General features: G+C 35.0%; 2 protein-coding genes across 4 annotated transcripts; both read left to right on the top strand.

Moving 5' to 3' along the window:
* Positions 1-2895: 2895 nt before the first annotated feature.
* On the top strand, positions 2896-6577 carry LOC120333460 (ubiquitin-conjugating enzyme E2Q-like protein 1). Of its 2 annotated transcripts, XM_078119287.1 has the most exons (3): positions 2896-3322; positions 4313-4835; positions 5578-6577. In XM_078119287.1, the coding sequence occupies exons 1-2, from the start codon at positions 2954-2956 to the stop codon at positions 4826-4828; spliced, it is 885 nt and encodes a 294-aa protein (XP_077975413.1). In that variant the 5' UTR covers positions 2896-2953; the 3' UTR covers positions 4829-4835; positions 5578-6577. The 2 variants fall into 2 exon arrangements, with proteins under 2 accessions (XP_077975413.1, XP_039256827.2); XM_039400893.2 differs by having other exon boundaries at positions 4313-6577.
* Positions 6578-11872: 5295 nt separating this feature from the next.
* Positions 11873-16330, top strand: LOC144431298 (ubiquitin-conjugating enzyme E2Q-like protein 1). Of its 2 annotated transcripts, XM_078119257.1 has the most exons (3): positions 11873-12299; positions 13290-13812; positions 14555-16330. In XM_078119257.1, the coding sequence occupies exons 1-2, from the start codon at positions 11931-11933 to the stop codon at positions 13803-13805; spliced, it is 885 nt and encodes a 294-aa protein (XP_077975383.1). In that variant the 5' UTR covers positions 11873-11930; the 3' UTR covers positions 13806-13812; positions 14555-16330. The 2 variants fall into 2 exon arrangements, with proteins under 2 accessions (XP_077975383.1, XP_077975382.1); XM_078119256.1 differs by having other exon boundaries at positions 13290-16330.
* Positions 16331-21712: the final 5382 nt, after the last annotated feature.

The following is a 21712-nucleotide window of genomic DNA, read 5'->3' as shown; positions in this document are numbered from 1 at the left end:
TTACGGGGTTCTTTAAGTCGAAGGCGTCTCCCTTTAAACTATTGTGTGATATCGCGTTGGGAAAATCGACTAACCAAGGACAATATGTAGTTATTCTATTCGTCACGTTTGGCCATATTCAATCGATTTTCGTAGCATGGTGCGATTTTAACCGCTAAACAGCTGTTTTCTTCAATGAGTACAAAATTGAATTAAATCGCTATGCTTTTTCAAATATATATAAATGTCAATACCAGCCGACATGGGCGATTGCTTTTTGTTTCAAGAGTGGACGTGTTTGATATCAGTGCGAGTTGAGTTGTTTCGATCACTTCAGGAAAAAATTAGGATTTTTAGACATTAAGGAGACAGATTTTTAGACATTAAAGGACATTGTCAGTTTTTACTATGTGTGTATTTGGGTATTTCACCATCAATCACAATGATATCTTGTTTACATGATAAGTGTACTAGTGTTGTCTTCGAGGAGGTAGATATTCCTGCTATTGAAACTAGTTTTCTGGTTTGTCATGGATACACCATGAAAAAAATAAATAGTCACTCGCGTGTTCGAGATTGCATTTTTATATGCCACAGTGTCGTTTTAAATCCGGTAAATGTGATTAAAGAAATTACTGCTGTTGATTCCATCATATTCCCGTGCGAATTGATTTCTGACAATTTTGGCTCAAATGAAAAACAAGTCATTATTCGTTTTATTTTTTGTTCATAAACGCCAAACATAATATCTTGCTTGGTTTTCATTTTTCGAAAGTGTAATAATTTCTTGGACAGAACTGTCTGCATTATTTAGGGTTCGCGATGCATTCCAATTTCCTTCTAATCTCTACTCCCCAATGATACTGAGCACTCACACGACATAATTTAAATTTTAATGCTTGAATTATCTTGTCGATGAGGCAAAGCTCAGTCGGCTACCTAACGATGTCGGGCTAATTAGTATCTCCATCGCATAAAGGACAGATTTTCAATCTCTTCAAGATATATTATTACGGTTGGATGTGTATTGTAAAAGTGTCATCAATATTTCATTAGGCGCCGACATTCACATTTTGGAGTGATAGGGGAATGAATGACTATTGGTTATTGCAACATGTTTCTATCATTAGTCTAGTCTGGTATATCGGCTGTAAAAAAGTTGTTATTACTTATTTCGTACCAGGCTATTCAGGGTTACCTTGTAATTGCGTAAGAAAATTAGCTTATCGTTTCCTTCCCAATGTTTTATGTCGTTAGTTACGATTTAGTTCTTGGTTACATGTTTTTCAGATAGCCGTTAAAAATAAAATATTAGTCTTAACTTTAATTTACAATTTCATGTTAGGGGGGGAAAGAAATGGGAAAACGCGCGCACAGCTTGATAAATTCTGTTGTTGTATGTTACAGCAAAAACAAAAATTTTGTTTTGTTTCCGCTTTCTGGGGATAATATTTTGTGATTGGAGCAATAGGGTCATATGCAGTGGTGGGATCCAGCCGGTTCGCACAGGTTTAATAATACCGTCTCACGGAATTTTATGAGATCAGCGAACCGGTTAGCATTGCCGGTTACTGTCAATGTTCTGTTTGTAATAGAACCGGCTGAAAAATATAACTTTTGTGAAGGAACCGGCTGACAAAAATTTTGAATCTCATTGCTGACCATATGGCTGTCAAAGTCAGCTAGCATCACGTTACGTGTGGTAAACATCATTCATCAGTAAATAGATTTTGGCAAATTGGATGCCTATTATACGCAAAGGAAAGCAAAAGGGTGAAATTAATTTGATTGAAGTGCATTTCGAAGACGACGGAATCAGAAATCGGTCCGAGCGATTTGTGTCGTCTGTTTAACTTAAGTAAATGTCATGAGTTGCGTAATTGGGGTAAATTGAATGGAAGCACGAAACGAAATCTTGTGGCACGTCTGCATGTTTAACGATTTCTTCGGTGATGGCCGTGTTTGCTTGTTTTACAGAAATTAAATATGTATGTTCCAGAATACGTAAAGGGATTTTGCCAGAACGGATATTTAGTGGGATTCGCCTCTATGCCGGTAGGGAGATAAAAGTACGCGCGCATTCAGGCTCTCGTGATTGTGTACATGCACGCCTGACCGTAAGTTATGTTGCATAATCGAGTACCGGCAGAGATAAACAAAGTTATATCGCTGTCTATTATTAATAGTATATCAATCTATATTATGTAATATATTGAGATTTGTTAGGTTCTTCTGGATTTATGCGCATATATATATATATACGTAATACAGCAATATATATTGTTTCGAATGGCATTCTTTCGCTCAGATAATCGTATTATGAGAAAAAGTCTTCTCTGAATCGGAAAATCAATAAAATGAGGCCTCAGATATGGAGCTCGGGTTTACGCAGTCAACGTTTCGACAAGCGAGCGTTTCTTGCGCTGCGAGTTATTGACCGGTGGGAATGTGTTTGTTTATTTACATGCAGTTAGTTAAGAGCTGTAACTTGTAAATATGCAGAATACATCCAGTTATGTATCTCTATATGCAGTTAGCTGTCCCGTAGCAAACAACGGACGCATTTAATCCTGTGACGAACTGTGTAGATTCCTCGCTAGCAAAATTTGGATTTCAGTATGAAACAATATGTTCAACTAAAATACATAGTGAGGTACGATACAGCAAACATTTTGTTAACTAAAGTTAGATAGTTGAAGTCATATCTGACTAGCTGAAGTGTTTGGGCATCTTGGATTCGAAACATTTATCCTTGTGGATAGTTTTTTTTTTTTAAAAGCTTCGGTTCACTTCCATTTTCACCGTCATGTATGACGATGCACTTGCCTACTTGAAGACCCATCACAACCAAAAGGGATTATATAAATTTGTGATGGAAATGATATTACTACAGTATGCTAAAATATTGTGAGTAATATAAGAATGTTATTTTTTTCAGCAATAAAAATACTTCCAATAATATATAATAAAAAAAATGCCTAACGTAATAGCACGTATCGCGCGTTATATTACGCGTAGTAGAAAGCGTTCTGCGTCGCATCAAAGCTCTTCTGCGTCTTCAACGATTCAGAACATTACAAGTTCACCTCGTATTGATTGTCATCCCTCACCCCATTCCATTCAACGGGAAAAACAACCAAATAAGAACAAATTGAAGAAGGAAAAATCAGAGGCAGAAAAGGAAGATTCTGTCGATGCTAACGAAAAGCAAATCAAAGAGCTGAAAAAGAATCCAACGGTTTCTGATAGTTCATCACGACCTGAAGAAGAGGCGAAAACTAATAAGCAACAGAAGAACACTGTGACATTCAAAATAACTTCCGATATTTCACAATCTGCCACGGTGAGTGAGCTCAAGTATATCATCCATAACTTTTTATGTTCTTATAGTTCTGAATTTGGTTCTAACAATCAATTAATACAGACGTTTCCTGGCTGTAAAATTTATTATTTATATCTTTATCTGTTATTTTATGTGCAAATTTTATCATAAATTGAATCACTGGATCTGGTACTCAAAATAGTTTTTCTATAAAGACGGCGAATATCAACATCTATCGACCCAATTTACAGACGTTGTGTGAAAACATGTACAGTTAAGCCGATACAAGGGCGTATGCTTTTCGTTAGGTATGCATTGTCTATATTTAATATAGACGCGATAATGATATATATATATGTATAAAGCAGATCAATAAATCTCACTAGATTTTGTTCTTCTTCAAAATACCAAATTTATTTATACTCATACGAACAATCCCAAAATAGAAAATTTCGAAAGTCAAGGCGCTGATTACCATCTATATAAATATATATTCTTTTGACTCGTATCAAGGGCTAATGTGACATTTTGTGGATAATTAGTCTGGAATATTGTTTTCAGGGGACTTGAAAAGGGGCAAGTAATTTTTCCGTATTCAATTTATCAAATTATTATATATATACCGGTATATATTTTTTATAGAGAAAAACTTCATCAGGGGAAGATAATTTTGACTGATAACAATTGATAATTTTGGCTTTGCTATGTATGCGTTAGTGCCCTTTCCATATCATGTCCTGATGGAGTTTTTAATGTAGAAATTTGAAAAGTGGGCAGATTACATTGTTTTGCTATCCTACATTGTGCTTTATTTATTCTCAATCTCAACATTGGTTTTATAGTTCACCAAACTGCATTCAAGATAATTCTCATCCTGTATGAAATAATGTTGAATAGGAAGCAATTTTAAGGAAATGTATTATCCTCCTAAGCTTAGTCCATACATGTCTGCTGTCATACATGACAAATACATAGGCTAGTAACTAAACAAGATATTGTCGGTTTTTACAGGTCAGAAATCGCCGTGTCATGCGTGAGCTTCAATACATGACCAGAGCAACGTCCCTTCCAAACTCAGCATTTGAAGTCAATCTTGTTGATGATAGTAATATATTTGAATGGGATGTACGACTACTAAAAGTTGACGAAACCTCTGATTTATGGAAATCGATGCAAGATACCGGCACTGAAAGTATCAAATTTCGTCTCAGTTTTCCCGAACTATTTCCTTTTCAACCTCCTTTTCTGCGATTAGTTGGTCCTTATTTGGACAATGGGTTCATAATGGACGGAGGAGCGATTTGTATGGAAGTACTTACGTCCCAAGGCTGGTCTAGTGCTTACACGATCGAATCTTTACTGGTGCAAGTTGCGTCTGGTTTGACACAAGGTGGAGCTGTTGTCAGTCGTCGTCAGAAACGTCGATTGAATCAGTTGTCGCAAAGACGCGCTGAAGTGGAGTTTCGTCGAATTTGTAAAATTCATGCCAAGTATGGATGGGTGAATATGGAAAGAGATGAAGCTTGACAGACAAGTAGAAACGTTTAAATTTTACTTACAAAGTAAATGCTAGTTGACATTTCTCATGGAACTTCAATTCGAGAGATATATTTTAGATCACCTAACTCATATCAGACAAACAAAACGGGCTCATGTGCTTGATACTGACTGTTAAAAATATAAAGCAGATTGTCTTTTAATCGACATCAGCTCTCAATAAAGCGACAGTAGACGTAATAATGTGATTCACCGGCACGTTCGACTTTTCTCAGTGGAATTAAGTTTCCGTTCACGTTCATGAATTTAACAAAATAACGAACGATTTCATTGATCGTTGTTTACCGTCACGATGTTTGGGGGCATTAGCTTAATTACCGTATACCAAACGTATCCGGTGCTATTCGGTCAAGCCTACGTGCAAAAATCAGCGTTTAGCTATTTTGGTCACGAAGAAAATATTTGCCCTATATAAAACAACCAAACCCAATTGAAAAATCTACTGTAATATCATCATGTATAAATAAATATTTTTTTCCGGATTCAAATAATATTTTACATTGAGTTAAATTTCTCTTTTTCTTCAGAATGAATAATAAATTTATCAAACGCTCTATCGTTATTTTGTTTTCACGAAGATTGTTTGTTATTTGAACTACCCGATCGTCCTATTAGAATACAATATATTACGTTAAGCTGCTGTATACTCTTCCAATATAAGCTCAAATTTCATATTATTATTATGAGTAATAGTTTTGAATATGCTTTTGCTATTCCAGGGTGATGTTCTAGTAAACAGAAAAGCCCTGACGCATGAATTAATCTTCTAAATAAGCTATGGACAAACGAAGAACCGTCGTCTGTGATTTCTTTATACTAGTGCTTGTTTTCCTTTCTTTAATTACTGAAGTTAGAACTATGTGAATCCTGTGTTGCTTGGTGGCCATATTATTGGCATATTTCATTTTTTTATGACCAAGTGATTAGGTCCTTAAGGTGGAAACGAGTACAACAAAGTCTTTTATGTTTGACAAAATTCAATTACTTAGAAACCGCCAACGAAAAGCTTTCTGGCATCCCGCTTTAAAAACAACCTTACGGCATGGTATCGATTTTCAGTATTTGTTTGTTTATTTCTAGACGATTGAATACAAGTCAGTCTAGTCAAAGTCGTATTGATATACTTTCACTCTACAGATCACCAAACTCTATTCAATCCATATCTTCTACTTGACTGCACCACAATCAATAAACATTGAAATAACCTCCAAGTTAATAAATATGAAAAAGGTTAACTTAATTCAAAAATCGATTGCTGTGTTGTGTGATGCAGCAACAAATAGTAACACACTGTTGCTTATAATGTATCTCCTTGTTCACCATATTTTGGAATGCCCTTATTCTTATATTATTGACGTTCGTCTATCTTGTTTTTAATATTTCACTTGTTTCCATACGATGTAATCGCGTTTTTATTGGGCTTTGAACTTTGTATTGCATTATTATTGATTTTCAGAGTGAGAAAATCGATGGAGTGTATACGGAGTGAAAATGGCTTTTTTAATTTCAGCTATTGACAATTTTTTTTATCGTTTTTCGGGCATTTTTCATTCGGTATTTATTCGAAAATAATTATCAATTTTTTCCAGTTGACTTGACCATGTAACAAAATTAAATTAAGCTTTAAATCCATGTAACGAAATTCATTAGTTGACGCACAATTTATTGTTCCAAATCAAAACACATTTAGCTAATAAATTTTTATTTGTGAAGTTTGAATTTGATTCGCCTTTGCTCATTCGTTATAGCTTGCGTCGTTCGAACTTATAATTGATGTTAACAACAAACTGAAGATGACTTTTTTCATATTATAAAAATACTTAGGTCAAAAAAGTTTGTCAGTTCATTCGTTTCAAATTAGCTAACTGTCGACAAGCCTAATTTGCTTCAAAATAATTGAAACACAGCCAAATATGCCATTTACTAAGTAGGCCATTGAAATTGTGATTGGAACCATGTAACCACCACTACTCTAATGTTGTTGAAATTATATGAAAAATGTTTCGCGTCGTTTTAAAATTTATTCATTTGATGGTAGAATATGGCGATTGCATTCAGGGTTGCAATTATAACAAGGGGCTAATTATCAATTTTTTGTTAATTACGTACAAATTGTCAATCTCTTTTTGTCAGCTATTCCAAGCGAGTGAAATCGTTTGTATTATAGCTCGCAGCGGATACCAAGTACCGGTACTCTCGCATTTCACGGCCGACTATGCCTTTTCCTATACAGTATTCTCATGTTGTTCTTAGTTCAAACTTTAATAATTATGGGCCAAAGTATACATCAGTTTTTGATGTACTACTCAATTTTTGACCTTATTCACCAGTGCGCTTGGTTTGAAATTTTCAATACCACTTCACAATCGCCGCGTTTTGCGCTGTAATTACAATATAAGTGTAATAATACACTGCTATACTTCACAACAAGATCGTTTCTAAAATAACAATGTTCAAATGAGCACGAAGCCTATTTCGTCCTCTTCAACCTGAGCAGTGTTGGCAATATGGTCAAGCATGGCCAAACGTCAAGAGCAATTCTTCCTCTTAACCAACTTTAATTGCATCGTTTAAAATTTTAATCTAATGCTAAGTTTGCATGGCGGCGTCGACGAGAGAATGCTGAATATGCATGTACAATTCAAAAGGCTAATTACAGAGTGCATCTTAATTATTCTATTCGACAATAGCGACTTAGCGGCTTTCTGCGGTTTTCTTTGAGTGCATTTTCGATGAAATAGTGACACACTTGGTAAAAACAGTCTCGCAATGGTAAAGTTATTTACGAAAAAGAAGTAGTATGCTTATATAAAACGCCGTAACTGGCAATTTCAGAAGGCGCTATTTAAATGCCATGTGTTTGTACCTTAATGAAATACAAAACACGAAAAAAACATGAATTAAAATAGCAGCTTACAATCTATAATTGTCTCTTAGCCTGACGGTTAATTAATGCCGTGTTATTCGAACAAGATTATTGACTAAGCTAAGCGACTTCGATCTTCCAGTCATATTATTGGATCGATAAAACGGGTCAGGAGTATGTTTGACAAAAATAGGTAGAAATGAAGTAATCCTGGAATATGTATTGAAAGGTAGCGAAGGATCATAATGGTTCGAGAGAATAGTTGGTTAAATGGGAACAGCGCAATCAACTGACAGATTCGCAAAAATCTGCCAACCCGACTGACCCTCATTCGTACCTCAACGTCATACATACATATTTATATATACAAACTTATATTCCAGGCTGAATAAATCAATAATTACAATGTGATTGAGCTATTTTTATTCCGGAAAATAAATCAGCTTTAATAGGAGAGGTATGGAGAAGAGCTCGATTGCTTATTACGTTCTGGTTTTGACAAATACCGACCTCGTCCATGTAGATATTATTCATGTGTGCATTGAAGAAGTTATTACAGACGATTTTGCTGGCAGAAATTCCAGTTCGGCAAAATATAATCATTGTTTATTGCTAATTAATAAGAATTAAATAAGATAAACGTTGATAATACTTTTTTATTCGAAAGCGTAATAACAAGGAAATTCAGAATATTTGAAGATTTAAATTTTTTAAACAGTATTTGGATATGGATAGAATGGAATTTGAACGGCATGCTTTACATAGTCAATATGAAAAAAAATTGGCTGTTTGAAATTAACCACTATATCGCATCCTTTAATCCACAAAAGAGCGTTAATATTTTTTTGTTTGCGTTATGACACTATTGAAGACGTCTGAATTTTGCCTATAATTAAAAAGTTTAATATTAACCTGTAATCGGAAGAGTCACATTACGCAAACTTAATCATACTTTCGGCCGCTAGAACGTAAACATATTTCGGTGTAGTAAATAGGCTTCGAAGTTTCAGCTGCTTTGACCTGCAGCGAAAATAAAAGTATTCATTTACAAATGTCCATGATCAAATGTGTGGATTCCCAGGTTTCATTTTCTCTCTCGTATATAACAAAAGGTGCAATCTGTTCGCTAACTCAAAACTGCTAATTCCGTATAAACGATGTAATTTATAACCAATCTCTTTAAAAGCCAGCGAACATATTTTGTTCGTCTAATAGCGCGATTTAATTACATTAATCTCGGTAAAGCTTATTGTTTACGGGGTTCTTTAAGTCGAAGGCGTCTCCCTTTAAACTATTGTGTGATATCGCGTTGGGAAAATCGACTAACCAAGGACAATATGTAGTTATTCTATTCGTCACGTTTGGCCATATTCAATCGATTTTCGTAGCATGGTGCGATTTTAACCGCTAAACAGCTGTTTTCTTCAATGAGTACAAAATTGAATTAAATCGCTATGCTTTTTCAAATATATATAAATGTCAATACCAGCCGACATGGGCGATTGCTTTTTGTTTCAAGAGTGGACGTGTTTGATATCAGTGCGAGTTGAGTTGTTTCGATCACTTCAGGAAAAAATTAGGATTTTTAGACATTAAGGAGACAGATTTTTAGACATTAAAGGACATTGTCAGTTTTTACTATGTGTGTATTTGGGTATTTCACCATCAATCACAATGATATCTTGTTTACATGATAAGTGTACTAGTGTTGTCTTCGAGGAGGTAGATATTCCTGCTATTGAAACTAGTTTTCTGGTTTGTCATGGATACACCATGAAAAAAATAAATAGTCACTCGCGTGTTCGAGATTGCATTTTTATATGCCACAGTGTCGTTTTAAATCCGGTAAATGTGATTAAAGAAATTACTGCTGTTGATTCCATCATATTCCCGTGCGAATTGATTTCTGACAATTTTGGCTCAAATGAAAAACAAGTCATTATTCGTTTTATTTTTTGTTCATAAACGCCAAACATAATATCTTGCTTGGTTTTCATTTTTCGAAAGTGTAATAATTTCTTGGACAGAACTGTCTGCATTATTTAGGGTTCGCGATGCATTCCAATTTCCTTCTAATCTCTACTCCCCAATGATACTGAGCACTCACACGACATAATTTAAATTTTAATGCTTGAATTATCTTGTCGATGAGGCAAAGCTCAGTCGGCTACCTAACGATGTCGGGCTAATTAGTATCTCCATCGCATAAAGGACAGATTTTCAATCTCTTCAAGATATATTATTACGGTTGGATGTGTATTGTAAAAGTGTCATCAATATTTCATTAGGCGCCGACATTCACATTTTGGAGTGATAGGGGAATGAATGACTATTGGTTATTGCAACATGTTTCTATCATTAGTCTAGTCTGGTATATCGGCTGTAAAAAAGTTGTTATTACTTATTTCGTACCAGGCTATTCAGGGTTACCTTGTAATTGCGTAAGAAAATTAGCTTATCGTTTCCTTCCCAATGTTTTATGTCGTTAGTTACGATTTAGTTCTTGGTTACATGTTTTTCAGATAGCCGTTAAAAATAAAATATTAGTCTTAACTTTAATTTACAATTTCATGTTAGGGGGGGAAAGAAATGGGAAAACGCGCGCACAGCTTGATAAATTCTGTTGTTGTATGTTACAGCAAAAACAAAAATTTTGTTTTGTTTCCGCTTTCTGGGGATAATATTTTGTGATTGGAGCAATAGGGTCATATGCAGTGGTGGGATCCAGCCGGTTCGCACAGGTTTAATAATACCGTCTCACGGAATTTTATGAGATCAGCGAACCGGTTAGCATTGCCGGTTACTGTCAATGTTCTGTTTGTAATAGAACCGGCTGAAAAATATAACTTTTGTGAAGGAACCGGCTGACAAAAATTTTGAATCTCATTGCTGACCATATGGCTGTCAAAGTCAGCTAGCATCACGTTACGTGTGGTAAACATCATTCATCAGTAAATAGATTTTGGCAAATTGGATGCCTATTATACGCAAAGGAAAGCAAAAGGGTGAAATTAATTTGATTGAAGTGCATTTCGAAGACGACGGAATCAGAAATCGGTCCGAGCGATTTGTGTCGTCTGTTTAACTTAAGTAAATGTCATGAGTTGCGTAATTGGGGTAAATTGAATGGAAGCACGAAACGAAATCTTGTGGCACGTCTGCATGTTTAACGATTTCTTCGGTGATGGCCGTGTTTGCTTGTTTTACAGAAATTAAATATGTATGTTCCAGAATACGTAAAGGGATTTTGCCAGAACGGATATTTAGTGGGATTCGCCTCTATGCCGGTAGGGAGATAAAAGTACGCGCGCATTCAGGCTCTCGTGATTGTGTACATGCACGCCTGACCGTAAGTTATGTTGCATAATCGAGTACCGGCAGAGATAAACAAAGTTATATCGCTGTCTATTATTAATAGTATATCAATCTATATTATGTAATATATTGAGATTTGTTAGGTTCTTCTGGATTTATGCGCATATATATATATATACGTAATACAGCAATATATATTGTTTCGAATGGCATTCTTTCGCTCAGATAATCGTATTATGAGAAAAAGTCTTCTCTGAATCGGAAAATCAATAAAATGAGGCCTCAGATATGGAGCTCGGGTTTACGCAGTCAACGTTTCGACAAGCGAGCGTTTCTTGCGCTGCGAGTTATTGACCGGTGGGAATGTGTTTGTTTATTTACATGCAGTTAGTTAAGAGCTGTAACTTGTAAATATGCAGAATACATCCAGTTATGTATCTCTATATGCAGTTAGCTGTCCCGTAGCAAACAACGGACGCATTTAATCCTGTGACGAACTGTGTAGATTCCTCGCTAGCAAAATTTGGATTTCAGTATGAAACAATATGTTCAACTAAAATACATAGTGAGGTACGATACAGCAAACATTTTGTTAACTAAAGTTAGATAGTTGAAGTCATATCTGACTAGCTGAAGTGTTTGGGCATCTTGGATTCGAAACATTTATCCTTGTGGATAGTTTTTTTTTTTTAAAAGCTTCGGTTCACTTCCATTTTCACCGTCATGTATGACGATGCACTTGCCTACTTGAAGACCCATCACAACCAAAAGGGATTATATAAATTTGTGATGGAAATGATATTACTACAGTATGCTAAAATATTGTGAGTAATATAAGAATGTTATTTTTTTCAGCAATAAAAATACTTCCAATAATATATAATAAAAAAAATGCCTAACGTAATAGCACGTATCGCGCGTTATATTACGCGTAGTAGAAAGCGTTCTGCGTCGCATCAAAGCTCTTCTGCGTCTTCAACGATTCAGAACATTACAAGTTCACCTCGTATTGATTGTCATCCCTCACCCCATTCCATTCAACGGGAAAAACAACCAAATAAGAACAAATTGAAGAAGGAAAAATCAGAGGCAGAAAAGGAAGATTCTGTCGATGCTAACGAAAAGCAAATCAAAGAGCTGAAAAAGAATCCAACGGTTTCTGATAGTTCATCACGACCTGAAGAAGAGGCGAAAACTAATAAGCAACAGAAGAACACTGTGACATTCAAAATAACTTCCGATATTTCACAATCTGCCACGGTGAGTGAGCTCAAGTATATCATCCATAACTTTTTATGTTCTTATAGTTCTGAATTTGGTTCTAACAATCAATTAATACAGACGTTTCCTGGCTGTAAAATTTATTATTTATATCTTTATCTGTTATTTTATGTGCAAATTTTATCATAAATTGAATCACTGGATCTGGTACTCAAAATAGTTTTTCTATAAAGACGGCGAATATCAACATCTATCGACCCAATTTACAGACGTTGTGTGAAAACATGTACAGTTAAGCCGATACAAGGGCGTATGCTTTTCGTTAGGTATGCATTGTCTATATTTAATATAGACGCGATAATGATATATATATATGTATAAAGCAGATCAATAAATCTCACTAGATTTTGTTCTTCTTCAAAATACCAAATTTATTTATACTCATACGAACAATCCCAAAATAGAAAATTTCGAAAGTCAAGGCGCTGATTACCATCTATATAAATATATATTCTTTTGACTCGTATCAAGGGCTAATGTGACATTTTGTGGATAATTAGTCTGGAATATTGTTTTCAGGGGACTTGAAAAGGGGCAAGTAATTTTTCCGTATTCAATTTATCAAATTATTATATATATACCGGTATATATTTTTTATAGAGAAAAACTTCATCAGGGGAAGATAATTTTGACTGATAACAATTGATAATTTTGGCTTTGCTATGTATGCGTTAGTGCCCTTTCCATATCATGTCCTGATGGAGTTTTTAATGTAGAAATTTGAAAAGTGGGCAGATTACATTGTTTTGCTATCCTACATTGTGCTTTATTTATTCTCAATCTCAACATTGGTTTTATAGTTCACCAAACTGCATTCAAGATAATTCTCATCCTGTATGAAATAATGTTGAATAGGAAGCAATTTTAAGGAAATGTATTATCCTCCTAAGCTTAGTCCATACATGTCTGCTGTCATACATGACAAATACATAGGCTAGTAACTAAACAAGATATTGTCGGTTTTTACAGGTCAGAAATCGCCGTGTCATGCGTGAGCTTCAATACATGACCAGAGCAACGTCCCTTCCAAACTCAGCATTTGAAGTCAATCTTGTTGATGATAGTAATATATTTGAATGGGATGTACGACTACTAAAAGTTGACGAAACCTCTGATTTATGGAAATCGATGCAAGATACCGGCACTGAAAGTATCAAATTTCGTCTCAGTTTTCCCGAACTATTTCCTTTTCAACCTCCTTTTCTGCGATTAGTTGGTCCTTATTTGGACAATGGGTTCATAATGGACGGAGGAGCGATTTGTATGGAAGTACTTACGTCCCAAGGCTGGTCTAGTGCTTACACGATCGAATCTTTACTGGTGCAAGTTGCGTCTGGTTTGACACAAGGTGGAGCTGTTGTCAGTCGTCGTCAGAAACGTCGATTGAATCAGTTGTCGCAAAGACGCGCTGAAGTGGAGTTTCGTCGAATTTGTAAAATTCATGCCAAGTATGGATGGGTGAATATGGAAAGAGATGAAGCTTGACAGACAAGTAGAAACGTTTAAATTTTACTTACAAAGTAAATGCTAGTTGACATTTCTCATGGAACTTCAATTCGAGAGATATATTTTAGATCACCTAACTCATATCAGACAAACAAAACGGGCTCATGTGCTTGATACTGACTGTTAAAAATATAAAGCAGATTGTCTTTTAATCGACATCAGCTCTCAATAAAGCGACAGTAGACGTAATAATGTGATTCACCGGCACGTTCGACTTTTCTCAGTGGAATTAAGTTTCCGTTCACGTTCATGAATTTAACAAAATAACGAACGATTTCATTGATCGTTGTTTACCGTCACGATGTTTGGGGGCATTAGCTTAATTACCGTATACCAAACGTATCCGGTGCTATTCGGTCAAGCCTACGTGCAAAAATCAGCGTTTAGCTATTTTGGTCACGAAGAAAATATTTGCCCTATATAAAACAACCAAACCCAATTGAAAAATCTACTGTAATATCATCATGTATAAATAAATATTTTTTTCCGGATTCAAATAATATTTTACATTGAGTTAAATTTCTCTTTTTCTTCAGAATGAATAATAAATTTATCAAACGCTCTATCGTTATTTTGTTTTCACGAAGATTGTTTGTTATTTGAACTACCCGATCGTCCTATTAGAATACAATATATTACGTTAAGCTGCTGTATACTCTTCCAATATAAGCTCAAATTTCATATTATTATTATGAGTAATAGTTTTGAATATGCTTTTGCTATTCCAGGGTGATGTTCTAGTAAACAGAAAAGCCCTGACGCATGAATTAATCTTCTAAATAAGCTATGGACAAACGAAGAACCGTCGTCTGTGATTTCTTTATACTAGTGCTTGTTTTCCTTTCTTTAATTACTGAAGTTAGAACTATGTGAATCCTGTGTTGCTTGGTGGCCATATTATTGGCATATTTCATTTTTTTATGACCAAGTGATTAGGTCCTTAAGGTGGAAACGAGTACAACAAAGTCTTTTATGTTTGACAAAATTCAATTACTTAGAAACCGCCAACGAAAAGCTTTCTGGCATCCCGCTTTAAAAACAACCTTACGGCATGGTATCGATTTTCAGTATTTGTTTGTTTATTTCTAGACGATTGAATACAAGTCAGTCTAGTCAAAGTCGTATTGATATACTTTCACTCTACAGATCACCAAACTCTATTCAATCCATATCTTCTACTTGACTGCACCACAATCAATAAACATTGAAATAACCTCCAAGTTAATAAATATGAAAAAGGTTAACTTAATTCAAAAATCGATTGCTGTGTTGTGTGATGCAGCAACAAATAGTAACACACTGTTGCTTATAATGTATCTCCTTGTTCACCATATTTTGGAATGCCCTTATTCTTATATTATTGACGTTCGTCTATCTTGTTTTTAATATTTCACTTGTTTCCATACGATGTAATCGCGTTTTTATTGGGCTTTGAACTTTGTATTGCATTATTATTGATTTTCAGAGTGAGAAAATCGATGGAGTGTATACGGAGTGAAAATGGCTTTTTTAATTTCAGCTATTGACAATTTTTTTTATCGTTTTTCGGGCATTTTTCATTCGGTATTTATTCGAAAATAATTATCAATTTTTTCCAGTTGACTTGACCATGTAACAAAATTAAATTAAGCTTTAAATCCATGTAACGAAATTCATTAGTTGACGCACAATTTATTGTTCCAAATCAAAACACATTTAGCTAATAAATTTTTATTTGTGAAGTTTGAATTTGATTCGCCTTTGCTCATTCGTTATAGCTTGCGTCGTTCGAACTTATAATTGATGTTAACAACAAACTGAAGATGACTTTTTTCATATTATAAAAATACTTAGGTCAAAAAAGTTTGTCAGTTCATTCGTTTCAAATTAGCTAACTGTCGACAAGCCTAATTTGCTTCAAAATAATTGAAACACAGCCAAATATGCCATTTACTAAGTAGGCCATTGAAATTGTGATTGGAACCATGTAACCACCACTACTCTAATGTTGTTGAAATTATATGAAAAATGTTTCGCGTCGTTTTAAAATTTATTCATTTGATGGTAGAATATGGCGATTGCATTCAGGGTTGCAATTATAACAAGGGGCTAATTATCAATTTTTTGTTAATTACGTACAAATTGTCAATCTCTTTTTGTCAGCTATTCCAAGCGAGTGAAATCGTTTGTATTACGCTATGATTAGATTGAAAACCTGTTCGTTTTATTCCTCCATCATTGTTCTTTCTGTAGTTTTACCTGTCTATTTTTGTCGCTCTAGTATATCTCCCAGAGTCCCAGACAACTAACATTTATTATGTAGTTGTTTTTGGTGTAATATCATTAGGGTACTAGTGCGAATTTCTTCATTTTTCAAGCCATCTTCGCCATACTGTAATAATAAACTTGAATTGTTCATATTCTTTATCTTACTTTTTGATTATTTTTCTTATTCTGTTATTCAAACATATTTCAATTAGTATCTATTCCGTGTGTATGACGCGAATAAAAGTGCAATTTACAAATCTTTGTGTTGTTGTTATTCCGCTATATATAAATCTACGGTGCTGAGGAATACCTACGGTATGTTTAATTCATCCGAAGCTTAGCCAGGATCGATAAAGTTTAACAGAACATTAAAAGAAGTACTTGAAGAGTCAAGTTCACAACAGATGGCCATTAGTCACGCGTTGCGATATAATTTTTTCATCAATTTCTGATGTCAAAAATTGATTTCCATGCTTCCATACGGTACATATTAAAACCACAGAAATGTACAAAATTTCCCAAAACTAAATAATTGGGCGTTAAACGTTATGTTAATCGTTCATCTTTTTTATAGTGAATGCGCAATTTTTATTATTCAGAGAATTAAAGCGAAATCTTTTGCTAACCTTTCGAAAACATGCATTTGTTTCTTCAGTCAAAAGTAGTATTGAAATTGAGAAAAATATTTACATAATCCAAAAAAGTTAGGCATTACAATATATGCAGATCTAGTCAACATTAGAAAGCGCGTTATTTTGAAAGTTTATATGAAAAAAAAACTGAACACAACAGTTTCGATACTACTTTTTTTTAAAAAGGATTAAAATTCATATCAAGGTGACAAATAATTTGGAACAGAAGTTGAACTGAACTCGAGGGCATCGATTGGGAACGGGAATGAGAATATTGAAAAGCTTTTTTCGGTAATTAAATTCTGAGTGAAGCTAGGTAATCTCTATTAGGTAAATTTTATTAGCTGTTCACTGAATGCCCGCATCGATTTTGTCACTCCCAGGTTGCAACTGCCTCTCGCTTATATCTTTATTGCTAAGCTTTTGTTTGGGTAGTAATAAAGGCCGATGAGTTCAAGCTATAGCATGGATATTGAAATGTTACGAGTTTTTAAAATTAGGAACTATACAGTAAACTTACACAATTTGATGTATACACACCGTGGTGAATTGAGCACCAATATAAAAGCTAACAAAATAAATCTAAAATAAACAAACGATGTGAAGCTATAGGGTCAAATCTGGCATGCAAGATTTTTTTTATGTTTCATGATGGCGGCGAGAGTCCATACGAATCCATTGGGGATTGATTTGGAACAAGAAGTGAACTTATGGATCGTTTTGTCATTTTATATCTTTATTCTTGTTGTTTGTTATTCTTTTCTCATTATACACAGGATCAATTGCTTCTCAGTGGTTAAAGATCGTATTTTTTGCTAAAAGGGTATTACTTTTGTTCATTTAAAAAAGAACTGGTGAGCTCTTTGAGATTCGTTTTTTTAATGTGCAATGTCGTCATCAAAATATAAAAATCAAGCATCTTGTTACGGTTTCGCGTTTGCGATCTGATGGTCAGGCCAAGTCCTGATGTGACAGATTGCGAACCCGTAGCCTACCACTCCGTTTTGGATTTCGTTTTCATATATATATCTTGCACCGCTCTCTTTTTTTCAGTTGATCTTTTATTCAAAATTAATACTTCAAATTTATTTGTTATAAATTTTGTATCGATAAAATGCAAATCTATCTGCCAGCTAATGTTACATATATATTTCGAATTATTCAAAAAACTAAATATAAATCGAGATTTTAGCCTGAAATAAGTATAATATAAAATAAATTAATAAAACATTATAAATGGGGAAATGTAAATTTCTATTTGGTGTAATGATTCATCCGTGTTCTTATGAGTTCGTTACAAAAAACGTCGTAATCGGTGCTGTAGCATAATTTTCTCTATTGCTTTTCATTGCACTTTTGAAGATCCATAATTACATCCATACTAAATACGTAGTCGCGCAAGTATCAACGTTTGCGTTATTAGAAATAATAAAATTTCCATTACTACCACAATGGTTTATTGATACTGACGGTAATGATGATTCTGACTACAATCTGTATAGTTTACCACAGTTCCCTATATGCCATCGATCGGCAACCTGAGGCTCGGCTCCGGAGCCGCATGCGGCTTTTTGTTTTCGGAGCGCTGGCTCCTGTGAAGCAAAGTGGCTACAGCAGTTTTCTGTTAGAGTCAGTGGCGATTCAATGAAAGTCGGGGGCATAAAGTCGAATACTACTCACTAATTACACATCACAGCGGGCATAAGTCGAGAGCGGTAAAAATAGATTGTACTAATGTGATTCAAATCTGTCAAAGCAAACTTTATTTTCCAAGTTCTTTTCCTTTCGTAAATTGAATTATTTCATCATTCGTAATTTATTTTATTTCCTTTTTAGTAAGAACTAGAATATTGCATCATAATTGGTAGATCTTGCGGCTTCGAGTAGGTTTGAGTTTGACGTTATATAGATGCCAAATGGCTCTTTCAATGCTAAATGTGGAAGACCCATGAAAAAGATGAGAGCAAAATGAAATAGACTACACTTACTCGACAACGTCCGCGAAACCACATCTCGGGGGACGCGAAAACTGAATGCAGCGTAAATAAATGCAAAATGAAAATCAGATAAATCACAAATGTCTGTTTTACAATATATGAAATATTGAAACATCATAATTTAAGTCAAATAATATTTGTTTCACCATATTTTCACAGCATTAGCTTGAAGTCTCATTTCAACAGGCTTCTACTGACATTGCGTTTCAGGAATCAATCAAGAGGTCACATTTTACACTCGGGTAGTAACTTATCTGCATCAAATGGAAGCTAGTATCGAGCAAGTTTACACAAAAATTTATCAAGGTAGTGGGGCTATGGAGTCGGTAATATTGGAAGGCAGATTCTGATCTATTCAACTATCCGAACCCGGGTTCAGAACGTTTTCCGCCAACTGAACGCTCTCGTATTTTGACGAAACGCAACGTACTTCAATTTTTAACTACGAAATTGGCGTATGTTGGTCATGAAAAATCCTATTTCGACAGTCGATTTTTGTGAGTTAGTGCTCTATGAATGGCAGCTGTTGCTGCGAGATAATCAACTTTGGGTCCATATATATTATTGTTCTCACATTTATTTGAACTTACTTCCTTCTACGTTGAGAATCGTCATCGAAATAACAACTAACATTAGGAACAGCACCAAATCGTTTTGTCTTAGGATGAAGTTTTTTGAGACTCTTATGTTCTGCTACGTTATGTACTTATATTATATCTGGCTACTCCTAGTAGCACTGAAAGACTGATTTACGATTCAGTATGTTGTATTGCCGGAACTTGTATCTGTTGATCAAAACATTACACATAGATTATAATGGATACATAAGCACACACGACGCTAGCTAAACATAGGAACTCTAGAATGTCCTTTTGACTCCAAGTAATACATTACAGAGACAAGACAAGTTTATCTAAAACTTTTTGCCGAAAGATGAAACTAACGAATACACGGACAGATAAATAGTTGTTGTGGAACAAAAAAATACGATTCTCCCTGGCGAATGGATCATACGTTTTCAAATCGGGTCGCATTCTAAAATATAATTTACAGAGATATAGTCTTTCGACCTTTATATATTTTAGCGCTGCTTTTCTTAATTCGGCCTTTTTCAAATTTAAAACGAAGCGGGCTTTTGAAAGTACTGACTTCATGATTTAACCGGGGACAGAAAGTTGCATAAGTATTCCTATGGCTACTAAACATTTTCAATCCGCCTGTTCACCGGTTGGAATAATCATTGTATTCCGTCGCGGTCGGCGTCACCAAGCAGCATCGGATACACTCGCGACTTATTCCGTAATCTCCCACTGACTTTGCATAGAATGAGCTGTTACAGTGAAATGGGAGATGTGCACTGGAACACTAATCACTACGCGCTAACATTCAATTACATTCCTAACCGCATCTTAAATTGCAGCCAAGCGCTCCACTGAACCTTATTCTGTATTCTAAACAGGATTTTCTCAACCGTCTTTCAACCAACGAAATTTAATGATTGATACCGTCTCAAATCAATTGAGCAATTCCTTCCTCTCGAGAAACATAATTCGGAGTGTTCCCTAATGTGCAATCACTCAACCAAAGCTCTACTGGTAGATTTTTCGGTTTCCTCGCAATGGTTAAATGAATTCCATAGCCAGTTTGTTAAGCACATATGGTGTCTACATAACAAAAATATAACCTTGATAACCTTGAACCTTGATGATAATTTCAAACTGATCCTATGAAATAAACAACCTCAATTCCTATATCTTTTCCTGAAACTCCTCTCCTGCTTTGCAATATCTCATTGAGCAAAATACGAGTATACAGCTATTATATTCGCTGCTGAAAATACTTTCATAACATTTCAGGCTTATAACTGATTTTAACTTTGAATGATTTGTTTTTGAAAGACTCTCCACATTGTTTTTCTTCATTGATTCTGCTGAGAACTTTGAGACATACTATACAATTTGGTTCACTATAAATTCCAGCACAACCAAGTTCGTTTATTGCAGATATAGCTGCCAATTTCCCCCAAAATATAGCGAGCCTAAGTTTTTAAAAGCTGAAATTTTATTAAACATGACTGCAATCGAGAGCACTGAGCAGCAAGCTGAACTAATTACTGCCGATACTACTGTACTAGGCTAGCACAATAGAGCTACAGTAACCAATTGTGACGTCATAAAACTCGGTTCTTGGATGTTATTTTCGATATGGCAGATTGCTTCTAGGTGTGCCGGCTTCGTGCTGACTTCGATGTCGTTACCTGTCGAGAAGAAACAAAATGTGCATATTTTGAACTATGTGTGTGATCCACTTTCTAAATTTTTCAATTATTCTCAAAACTATAGCCCTAGTTACTATGCCATTATTTCGTGCCGCGTCATTATTCTGTTTGATTTACTGTACATAATTTTTTCTATCAGTGCGCGTCGTCCAAAACTTTCCATTGTCAACACGTTAATGGCTACTTGGCCAGGTCACCTTCGAAGTTCCCCAAAATATTCTCCACAACAGAAGCACATTTCGAGTAATCCAACTGAAGAGGGGAATACCCCGTCCGCCTGGTGGTCTAATGGCTATTTAGTACAATCTCTAACAATTATCTCTCTCTAATAAAAGATGTTAGTTATATAATCCGACAAAACTATACGGTACACGCCGACAATAACATTAGGTCCGTAACTAAAACTCCCGAAGTTTTCAATTAGATATTAGAACCGTGGGTGTCTCTGCTCGACTTGCTTCGGTTACTACAGCTCCCCTTCGCGAGTAAAATCGTCGATATTTGTATATGATTGATTTTTACTGATTGGAAAAATAAACTTGACTTAACTAGACAAAAATTCATTACCATTGTTAAATACCACATGGTGGTGCAACAATCTGGAATTGTATTTTGATGATGTGCGTTCCGAACCGAACCGGACTGATTGCGTAATCGATTGCGCAATCGTGGTAATGGCGGGCTTCCTTATTTTTATCCATGAGTTCTCCTTTTTTGATTAGGCCTGTGATA

This window comes from Styela clava, chromosome 13, assembly GCF_964204865.1.
Source record: "Styela clava chromosome 13, kaStyClav1.hap1.2, whole genome shotgun sequence".
Classification (NCBI taxonomy): Eukaryota; Metazoa; Chordata; class Ascidiacea; order Stolidobranchia; family Styelidae; genus Styela; species Styela clava.
Note: the sequence above shows the minus strand (reverse complement) of the source record. Positions and strands in the feature narration are given on the sequence as shown.